The 10,859-nt window shown below is 36.9% G+C and overlaps 2 protein-coding genes across 3 annotated transcripts in view; both read right to left on the bottom strand.

The window, feature by feature from the left end:
• The window catches only part of LOC107089486 (ras-related protein Rab-19-like), a 6,083-nt gene extending 1,335 nt beyond the window's left edge, over positions 1-4,748 (bottom strand). Inside the window, exons 1-4 of one of the 2 annotated variants that reach the window (XM_015382307.1) lie at positions 4,572-4,748; positions 1,695-1,794; positions 1,012-1,200; positions 492-675 (exon numbers count right to left, since the gene is read on the bottom strand). In XM_015382307.1, the coding sequence (XP_015237793.1) occupies positions 492-675; positions 1,012-1,200; positions 1,695-1,745 (424 nt within the window). In that variant the 5' untranslated portion in view covers positions 1,746-1,794; positions 4,572-4,748. Of the gene's footprint in view, positions 1-491; positions 676-1,011; positions 1,201-1,487; positions 1,665-1,694; positions 1,795-4,571 lie in introns of those variants that run through there. The other variant, XM_015382308.1, reaches the window with a different exon arrangement.
• Positions 4,749-4,962: 214 nt separating this feature from the next.
• ccdc34 (coiled-coil domain containing 34) lies at positions 4,963-8,695 on the bottom strand. The gene is made up of 7 exons (XM_015382306.1): positions 8,593-8,695; positions 8,034-8,303; positions 7,811-7,955; positions 6,332-6,439; positions 5,847-6,005; positions 5,562-5,691; positions 4,963-5,438 (listed from the first exon to the last, which is right to left on the bottom strand). The coding sequence occupies exons 2-7, from the start codon at positions 8,294-8,296 to the stop codon at positions 5,245-5,247; spliced, it is 999 nt and encodes a 332-aa protein (XP_015237792.1). The 5' UTR covers positions 8,297-8,303; positions 8,593-8,695; the 3' UTR covers positions 4,963-5,244.
• Between the last annotated feature and the right edge of the window lie 2,164 nt (positions 8,696-10,859).

The following is a 10,859-nucleotide window of genomic DNA, read 5'->3' as shown; positions in this document are numbered from 1 at the left end:
AAACACAGAGTCCCCACTATTAATCATGTTTGCGGCAACATTGTGTGTTAGAAATTCCAATAGAGTTGATTTTGGATGAATCTTCATCATCATGTTGGATAACAGCCTTAATCACACAGCTACAAAAGACTGATTTTGCTCAAAGCAATAGCTGATAGAATTTCCTAGTCAAAGTCCAAATCTGAATCCATGATGAGAGAGAAACTTAGCTGATATTTTGCAAGAGAAGATGGAAAAATGTTTATGTGCACCTTATGATGAAGACAAACTCAAAAAGAACTGCAGCTGTGACTACAGTGTTGTGGTGAATGGTACAACAAACTCTGCAGGTCTTTATTTGTTAAAAAGAAAACCATTTATGTGTAACAAGGACAATAAATTGCATTGAGACTGATAGTTGTAATGTGAGTAAATCCAGAATCCTTCCTAGGGATGCAATCAATTTGTATCCCATGTAAAACGGTTCAACTCCACTTAAAACGCCTACATACCGACAAGAATCACTACCACGCTGGCGGCTCCGTACTGCTCCACCTCCCTGATCCAGTGGGGAACAGATTCAAATGTGCTGCGGCGGCTGATGTCGTAGGCCACCATGGCTCCATGCGCACTGCGGTAGTAACTCTGTGTTATGGTGCGGAAACGCTCCTGTCCTGCAGTGTCCCACACCTGCATCTGGAAGAACGCAGAGTACAAATAAGGGCCAAACTGAGTGGGTTCAGTATCAGCAAAACACTGAAAACTGAAGCAGACAGTGTGGTGAACTGTGAAGGGTTTCATTAAATTGTTGTTGCTTTGAATTTAGCAACGCAACACATCCAGAGACCAAACACAAAGGTAATACCAATAAACAAAGCAGAGGTTATTTCATTTTAAGATAGTAGAAAGGGAATAAAAAGTAGTTAACAAGATAGTTTTATAAGTACTTAACATGAAAACATATAAATCCAAACCGTCTCATGGAAATCAGTCTTTCTAGAAAACACACAGAGACAGCTGCTGAGTACCTACCTTCACCTTCTTCCCATCAATGTCCAGGGTTCGAACAGTGAAATCAACGCCGATGGTGTTCTGCTGCTTCTCAATGAATATACCCGACTTGAACCTCTGCACCATGCAGGTCTTTCCAACATCAGAGTCCCCGACCAGGATGATTTTAAAAAGAAAGTCAAAGGTGTCCTCGACCTCTGGCTCAGCAGACTGCATGGTGACAAAAACTTTAGTTGAAATGCAGTATCCCAAGACCTTGGTGCCTCCCTGCAACAGAACTGGTTTCCTCTAAGTTGTGTAAATATAGGAGAGAGTATTTATATAAAGCTCAGTCACATCTTTGAGGAAAAATTAGGATTCAACACCAGAGAAGTCACAAGTGATATCAAGCAATGCAGTCCTGGGCAAATATGTCCCATTTAAGTGAAAAAAACCAAAAATAACTGTGTATGAGGAAAATTCCATCCAACCCACACTACAGTGTAAATGTGACACACCTCTAAAAACAAAGATCCTAGTACTCATACCGCTTCCTGTAAGCAAGTAAAAGTTAAAAAACTAAATCAGTTTCTTCATGATGACTTCGTCAACACCGAGCTATCAGCTGCTCTACTGAAGGCTGTACTTTTGCCCTTTAGACTCACTCGTCTTCCTTTTCTTCTAGTTTGTTTCACTCTGAGAACCTTTTAAGGCACGCCTCCTACCTGTCTTGGCAAATGTGACCTCCAGCTCCCAGCCCACTTGCACCACTGCATGTTGGGATATTGGATTTTCAGTGGAAGGTCTATAAAGAGGTTCCAGTACCTGGGAGAGTTAGATATAAACTTTTGTTATCTCCTGTTTTTTCTCTTAAACCCTCCCACAAAGCCATCAGAAAAACTGAAAAAAGGATAGGTGACTCATAACAGTGCTCATGCCCTTTGAGCTTTTTTTTTATAAATATTTTGCACTTTATGTAAACTGTTATTTGGGAATTTAATTAAATACTCCATTATCCCTAAATTAGGTACAAACCAAATGCCTCCAGAAGTCCCCTAAGGACCAAATAAAGTCTACTTGTGTGTAGTTTAATCTCAATATGAATATTTATGTAAAGTCGTTGGAGGTTTTTAGAGATCATTACTGAGCAATAGGGGTGCACCAATTGATCGGCCTCAATTTCCTTGATAATGGAAGATCAGCGATAGGCTGATACCTGGATGTGCAACTGATCTTATTCACTGATCTACCTTTGCAAAGGTCTAAAAATCACCCAGTGTCAATTAGAGGTGAGTATTGGCATGAGTGTTGTGATTCGATACATGTCGCGATACTTGGGTCACGATACGATATTATCACGATATTGCAGTATCACTATATATTGCCATATTTTTCCCAGCTATCAAAAACAAATGATGAGATAAAACATCAAGTGCTGTATATTTTCATCAGAAAATATTGATTAGGTATTATTATCCATGTTGTTTGGGGTTTTCTTCCACTGTGACTTCCTCAAATACAGATTTGGTGCTGCATGCACGGTTAAAGGGCTCCACAGCGCTTTCTGCCAGAGTGGTGGTGCAGAGGTAGCCCATTTTCCCATCAATGTTTTATGTAACCATTTTTTTTTTTGAAAATCGATACTAAGAAGTGAAAGATCGATATTATATTGGGCAGCCGAATATCACGATATATCGCCAAAACGATTATTTCCCACATCCCTAGTGTCAATGCTTTATATTTGAGAGGAGATAATCGAGAAGTTTTCACAGGTATTGATTTGTCTTTCGGTAAGATAAGACTGAAATATTGAAGGTGTCTTTTTACTGTATATTATAACAGCTGACAGTGTCTGTTATAAAATAAAAAAATTTGTATCAGTCAAAATTATAATCAGCGACAGGTTTTTTAAAGATTTAAAATCAGTGATCGGCCATAAATTTGCAATTGATGCACTCCTACTGAGCCATAAACAGAGATCTGACAGAGCACCATTTAATCCACCATCCCTAAATGAACAGTTTCGACAAAACTGTTTTAAAGATGCAGTAACAGGTCCCATATCTCGAGGAGCTGTCCAGACCTTAAGCTCAGGTGGAAGAACCTGATGTCAGGTTCAAGTGGTCATGTGTGCCAGAAGTGATGTAGGGAATGCAGCAAAAGTGGAGTAATGTGCATGGACTAGATGAGAGAGAAAAAAAAATGAACAGCTTAATTGCTATTTTCTCTATGAAACAATGTGGAGGGAGCAGGGGGTGAGATATGACGGATGGAATTGTATGGAATTAAATGATCAACTGTTTCTTGCCCAGACAGCCCTACCAATAGAGCTAGTTTTCTATTGGTTTTTTTTTAAAAACAGAAATAATTTATAGATCAGTTCTTCCGTTAGTTTTGGATGTCTGCTTCTGCTTCACATTGAACCTGGTTCTGCTAGAGGTTTCTTCCTGTTAAGTTTTTTCTCTCCACTGTCACTGTATGCATGCTCAGTGTGAGAAAGTGCTGAAGACTCAATGGCTGTGTCCGAACGTCCGCCCTAACCCCTCAGTGACTATATCGAGCAGAAACTTTATGGTAAACTCAGTAAATGATCACTTATTCTTCACCCTGTTTGGTCACGTGGCTCCGCCTCCCAGCATGTTTGCCTGCGCCATCTTTATTTGTCGCTGCTGTCACTTCCCGCCAGTGGATTGCTGTCACAACAAATCCTACAATGCTTTGCGAGGAGAGCTCTAGCAAAGCCTTCAGCTATATATTTGCTCATCTACCGTCCATGGATGATCTTGATGACTTATTTTCAAGGTGCATTTTGGGAAATTTCAAGTTCACAACTTTTTCATCCACTAGACGTTCGGACACTCATTTAAAAGTGCCCTAGAGTGAATAGGGCGAACATTCGGACACAGCCAATGAGTCCATGAGATGATCTGCTTTTCTTTAGATAGAAAACTTTGAATTGATCTGACTGAATGATCTGATTTAACCATCTCTGTAAAGTGCCCTAAGGTGAGATATCTAGTCGATTGGCTATATAAACAAACCAAGTTGAATTAAAACTTTATACTGGGTAAACCAGATGTTTCTAGTTTAAATCATATTCCACTGACCAGTCAAAGCACAGACCTTAGTCCAAGGGAGCATGTATGGCAAGACTTAGAAAACATAACGCTCAGAGAGCCTGTCTCTTCAGTGCGATTGAACCTTAAAAGTTATTTTCCCTCCACTTGCAAAAACTAATTTGTGTTGATCCATCACATGAACCCTAAAATAAAATACAATGGAGAGCTGTAAATACATATGAATACTTTTTCTAAAAAGGCTCTTACACATAAGTGAGAGATTTTGCTTTAAACTCATGAAAATCAACTATGTGCAAATAGTTCAAACTAATCCTGCAATGTGGCAGTGTTCTAAAGCCCAAAGCCTCTCTTTAGTTTTCAGAAATGCCCTACATTAAGGACCCCCCATCTGACTGCTGTCAAATAACACATTCCACACCAGCTGACAGAAGAGAGACCAGCACACAACAACCAAAATACACAATAGCATTTAACCATGATAAATAATAAAAAAGGTGTACCGGTAATTGAAATAATTTTTACCTCAGGCTTCACACACTGGCACAGTGAGATGCTAACCCAGAATGAACATTCTGCTCTGAATCAATTAGCCACTCTGTCTCTCTCCCTCTCTGTCCACCCCCACACTCCGTTTCTGTCGTCATCTCAGCCCACAGAACAAGGCACAGCTGGACCCAGAACAATGTGTGAGTGTGAGGACCACTTGAGTCAAACCTGGGTCTATCTTTGGCGGTGACAAGCAGATACCATCTTTTCTGATGTGTGGTCAGAGGATCATTTAAAGGCAGAGGGAAATGTGGTTTTGTTAGCCACTTTTAGATGCAAAAAAAAAACTCAAGAGTCAGCAGCTGATCAGGCTTTTTTTTCTTCAAACAGAATGAAACGATTCATTTACATTGTATTTTTAAAAACTCCTGTAACATGTGCAAATGTCCAGTAATTTGAAATCAAACTATCAAAAAACAAAAATACATTTCTAAAAACTCTATGAACTTAATCATATAAAAATCATTAAAAAAATCATTCAGATTTTCTTTAAGCGAAGGCAATATAAAATAGTAAACACAGCAACAAATCCTGAGCCCTTTTAACAGAGAAGTCCTTTCATGACTCAGCAGAGATTCATTCATAGGGCTTTGCTGGTTTACATGAGTCATGGAGCTGTGTCTAAGCTCTCTGCATCACCTTGTTTGTGTCATCGTCTGTATAGATAATGTGGTGTTCCTGCAGTGTTTCTTTGTCTTAAAACAGTGCATGGAGTTTTTTTCTGCTTCTGAGGTTTCTTGCTCGATGTATTTTTTGGGGATGTTTCAGGAGGAGGCACATGAATTGGTTTCCAGGGGATGGGATTGTAGAAGCTGGGTGCTGGGTAAGAACTGTCATAGGGACCTGAGAACAAAACAATAATTTGCAAACATGAAACCAGTATATCTCACAGTTAATATTCATTTCATTGCACATTAAGATCAACAGTTTGCAGTTTATAATTCAGATGGTTTTAGAAAAACATACTTGTCGGGTAGGAATGTGTTTTGGGACTAGCTTTGAGTTTTTCGTTGGCTTTTGTCAGCCAATCCTTAAACTTCTCCTCTGCCTTCCTACGCCGCTCTCTTTCCTGCTCCTCCTTCAGGGCAGCTTCCATCTGTCAGAAAAAAAAAAATATATATATATATATATATATATATATATATATATATATATATATATATATATATATATATATATATATATATTTATTTTTTTTCATATTTCTTGCCCCAACCCTTTTTGAAAATAGAAACAGAAAATAAATATGACCTTCTCCTTCTTTTCCTTTTCCATTTTTTCTTGGTTCTTCTTTTGCAGCCAGTCTTTATATTTTTGTTGGGCTTTCAGTTCGATCTCCTTTTGTTTCTCCTGCTGCCTCTGCATCTCCTCTTCCTCTCTCCTTTGTTTAACAAGTTCCTTGCTCCTTTCCTTATAACATATTTTTAAAGAAATACTTTAGGTTTCTTGAAAACTGTATTCTCATATTTTAATATTTTTCTAGATGGGTAATTGTCGATTTGTAAAAAACACAAAAAGATTAGAGGTTTACACAAAGTTGATTAATGTAATTCTGGAAGAATTAATATTTCATATTAATACTCCCAAAGTCTTTTCCATACATATCTAGACATAAAACAATAATTCATATACATTTCATGCTAATGCTTAATCTAATCAAATCCCAATTTGTTCAAGACTGTTAATATTTACAAAATTATTTCATATGTTTATCAGTAAAGCCAGTTATTACTTACTTGCTCTCTTTTAACTTTTAACCATTTGTGGATCTTTTCTTCCATGACCAGCTTCTTCTGTTCTCGTTCCCTTTCCTGTAGTTCTTCCTTTTCTCTGAGTAGCCGTTCCTGCGTTATGTGACATTAGGATCTCAACTCAGTATTTCAGCAGTGGCACTTTGATATAGACTGCTAAACAGAAGACTTGAGAAAATGGTTGTTACTTCTTTTTCTCATTGTTGGCAAACTAGTTAAAGTGCATTACCACCAACTGATAAGGAGTTAAACAAGGAAATAGGAAACAAGACTAGCTTCCAGAAAAAAATAAAAATAATAATAAAAAAAATATATATGTAGTTTTCTGAACTGTATGTTTTAACCCAACATATTGAAATACATATTTAAATTCGTCCTCGTAATTTCTAATCTGTTTTATTTGTCACTCTGCCCATTTCAGATGGTCGTACTCATTTTCCCATCATACTTTCAACCATTTCCCAGTTTAAATCTCTCACTTCAAGGTACTTTTCTGCAGCTTTCACTATTCTGATTTTTTCGGTTTTCTTTGTCGCCTGAGCAGTACATTTGATCACTTATACCATTAAAAGTACAAAATCCTTCTTTTTAACAATCAGATAGTCTTTTGCAATGTTGGGGCATTCCTCCAGTAGTTTGACTAATTAAAACAGTTCCTCTGTCCGGGTAGACAGCTATAATCTTCGTTTGTATGTGGCAAAGATTTGGGAATGAAATGAGAGCGGAGGCCATCAGCTAAGAACAAAGTGGAATATTTTGGTAAGGCTGAAGCAATGGATGTCTATTAATCGCAAAAACGTATGATGTAGCGATGTGGTGATGTGGCATACTGAAGTATAAAATGCTTCTTTACCTGTTTGTCAGGGCCACTTCCTGAGAAGTGAGCCTGGGGGTAAGTATTTATTTTTAGAGGCTCCAATGACTCCCCTGCCAATTCATTTGTTCTCCACCAAGCTGCACTGAACTCTTTTCCCCTCATTCTTGTCGATCCGTATAGCTTTGCCTTGTTGAGCACTGTCTCTGCAGTTTATTAACAAGTCTCCACTATAGAGTATTTTGGCACTTCGGACTTCCCCTACAAGTTTTTTTTTTTTTTTTTTATCAATTTTGTTAACTGCACCAGATTCCAATCTGCAAAAGAGTCTTTCTGATGAACTAGTTTCAATCTGACTGTAATAATTTAGTTTTCCTGTGGAATTTCCAGATTACTCATCACTTGATCGATCTGAACTAGACTCCCCTTCAATTGATCTTTGCTTTTTCTTATGTTTAGATTCTACTCTCTTCCACTCTTCTTCGTTTTCACTATTTCCTTCTTCCATCCCAAAAGAATCGCTTCCCGTTTCCTCGCTACTCACAACCCAGGACATTTCTCCACAAGCAACTTAGAAACACGAGTCCCGTCATTTCTCATGGTTGTTACTTATAAGAAAAGAATGAACATAAACAGAAAAACCCTCCTGCCTCTTCAGCTTTCTTCTCCTGTCTAAGACGATCCTCCTTAGCTTTGCTCAGCAGCCACGTCTCCCATGCGCTGAGTGAAGGTGAGCCTTCAGGCCACACAGGTTCCCTGAGCTTCAGCTTTGAAGGCGTTCTGGGCAGCTCACATCTATAAATGTTACAAAAAGGTGACACTTGATCTAAAATAAACAAAAACACCAAATGTGTGTTTGAGAGGAAGCAGCACCTGTCTGGTGATGCACACAGCCTCGAATCCTCGCTGTGTCTGGGTGAAGTCTGTTGAGATGGGATAGATCCCAGCTCTTCTTCATCGCTGTCGAAGCTGTCATGATAGATGGGAGAAAGCAGCGAGAATGTGTCCTCATCGTCAGACACGACGCCATTATCCAAACCTTTGGCTGGGAGGTAGCTTTTATCTTGGCTACTCTTGACGGGAGTCGAGCTGAAGCCCTCCGAGGCAGGAAACTTCGGCATCCTTCCTTCCGCCATCACCAGCCTTTTGGGGGTTAATTACCCCCAAAAAAGAAATAATAATAATACGTTTAACACTTTCATAATCAACACTTGGTGGGTTAATCACTAATAACGTCAAAAGAAACATAACAATTATATCTTAACATTCTATGCTTTTGTTTACATGAGATCAGCTAGCAATTAGCAACACTAAGCTAGCCAGCTAACTTTAGCGTTAGCATAAGTTATTTCTAACGGGCAAAATAGTTAAATCGTTGAGTATTGTATCTGCATATGACAACACAACCAAACAAATATGAAAACAAACTTACCGTTGCGATAGAGGTAGGAATGTTTCTTGTTTGCAGCTCTCTTTCTCCAGCTGAGGTGAAACAGTTTTGGCTACAGCTACTTTCTCCCATGATGCACCGCGCCCCCAAGCTCTCAAGGACGCTCTCAGTTGCCATAGTGACGATGATGCTTTACACTTGTCGCACACAACTGAAACCTGTAAAATAACGAAACTATTTATAAAAGCGCGCTTTTATTCTTTACTATCTTACTGAATTTTGGGACATAATAACCTAATTTAATAGTTCTAAATCAACTAAAACATCAAATATACGTCCTGTTTCATGTTTTTTGCTAAATGTACTCTTGCTGCAGTTTGCATCAGTCTTTTGAACTTACAATCTGGTTCAATATTTTTTTGCAACTCATTTCAGGAAATAAAACTCATGTTACCTTAGACTCACTAATCAGACTATTAATGCTTTGGGTCATTCTTTTTTTTTTTTTTGCAGGTTGACAATTATGACTTACAGGTAATTAAAATACAGAATCCGGTATCTTAGAGGACAATATTGTGAACAAAATTAAACAAAACTCAAAAATCACCTGCTCTTTATTATCTCTAAGCCACAATTACCAAAATTAAAAGCCATAAATGATTAAAATATTCTACATTATGTGTAATTATTTATGCACATACAGTTAATGAATGTCACAATTGGAGAGGTGTGAAAACAAATGCTGAACTTTTAAGGTTTGATGTAGCTGAGAATCTGGAAACCATATCCAGAAAAATTGATTTTATACCCACAATTTGCAATAAATTAGGATACAATAAATTGCTTTGAAATTTTTTGTACGTGTAATTTTAAAGGTAATTTTGAGTATAAATTATATGCATTAGATCTTATGCATCAGAGTTTTTTTTTTTTTTTTTGCAGTAATTTTTTTAATTACTTGAGTAAATATTTCACATAATTGTCATTAAATTTGATCAAATATAAGAAGATCAGAAGATCAAACATAAGCTGGAACTCCTTGTTTTACTACCAAGTAGGACATTTCATTGTAACCCAAAATAATTTTCACAATTTGAAACATACAATATTTAACATAAATATGATACTTTTCATTTTAATCTTTGTTATCCTTTCTATTTTTTTAATAGTTTTATTTCTCCCTGTATTTGTGTTTATTTACAGAAAGACTTATGGTGAACATTTCGAGCTGACTCTTTAAATGCGTAGTTCTCAGGGTTTTACTTCCAAAGTAATATTAATAGGGAGATTTTGCGCAATAAACTATCATATTTAAGTTTTTAACTATATTTTTTAAGTATTTTGGCATTCAATAATGTTAACTTTTATTTTCCCCAAAGACTCTCAGCCTAATCTAACTTTACATTAAACTTTTCAAAAATACCATGGTTAAATTATTTCTTTTTTGATGATTTATTACTGTGATTGGTTTAAAGCTACAGTAGAATTTTTCAAAAATAACAGTTTTAAGTCTGGTCATTTGTTTTCAGACTCATCAGTTTACTGGAATAAAATGCTTTTCCTCATAGATTTAGATATAGTTGTAGTTAAGCTGCCTTCAATATCACTCCAGTCTAACAATATGAGTCTAATTACCAGCAGTTGACTCTAAATTAGCTCGCTCTTTGAGGGCCAATTTTAACAGGTAGATGTGACATTCTGAGTGGGTTTGCAACAATACACAGCACAGGTTCATTTACTGTTGCAGTTCTTTGCTCAAGCTTAATTTCTTTTTTTAAGCATTCCAACAGATATTAAAACAATAACCGAAAGTGGTCCAGGATCTTTGAAAAGTTAAAATTCAGCATTAGCTATAAGCAATGTGTCGGTAGATGACAATAAACAAGAGAGATTAGCTTTTTGGTTCAATGTGGATAAAGTTTTCTTTGGATAAAGCAATTAAACATGATTTTTTGTTTTTTCTTTTTTTCTCATAATTGTTAGGTGTAACATTCAAGTTACAAAGTTTTGACTTTATTAAAGTAATTGAAATTAAACAATTAAATTTAAATTAAACAAACATGATGTGTGAAATCTAATTAAACATGTTTGCCACATCATGGACAACTGATGGGACATAGGTTATTGTAAAATTTTTATTTAAAAAAAGAGGGGGATATTGTTTTGTTTGTGAGCCTAGAAAAATCTAGAAGATGTTCTCTAAATGGCTTCCCATCCATCACTCCTTGACATGATCTTGCACTGTGTGTCAGATTCCCATAAGGTAAGCACAGTTCTGAGTAAGATGATAACAGGAACAGCAGTGACCA

This window comes from Cyprinodon variegatus, unplaced genomic scaffold, assembly GCF_000732505.1.
Source record: "Cyprinodon variegatus isolate N-32 unplaced genomic scaffold, C_variegatus-1.0 Scaffold254, whole genome shotgun sequence".
Classification (NCBI taxonomy): domain Eukaryota; kingdom Metazoa; phylum Chordata; class Actinopteri; order Cyprinodontiformes; family Cyprinodontidae; genus Cyprinodon; species Cyprinodon variegatus.
This window is presented reverse-complemented; position numbering and strand designations above follow the sequence as displayed.

What these genes read in the sequence shown, in the direction of transcription:
- ccdc34 (XM_015382306.1), bottom strand. Translation starts at nt 8,296, where the DNA reads ATGGCGGAAGGAAGGATGCCGAAGTTTCCTGCCTCGGAGGGCTTCAGC. An exon ending in CTGTGTGCATCACCAGACAG is followed by an intron (nt 7,956 to 8,033) that starts GTGCTGCTTCCT and finishes TAACATTTATAG; the next exon opens with ATGTGAGCTGCCCAGAACGC. An exon ending in AACACATTCCTACCCGACAA is followed by an intron (nt 5,439 to 5,561) that starts GTATGTTTTTCT and finishes TTTTGTTCTCAG; the next exon opens with GTCCCTATGACAGTTCTTAC.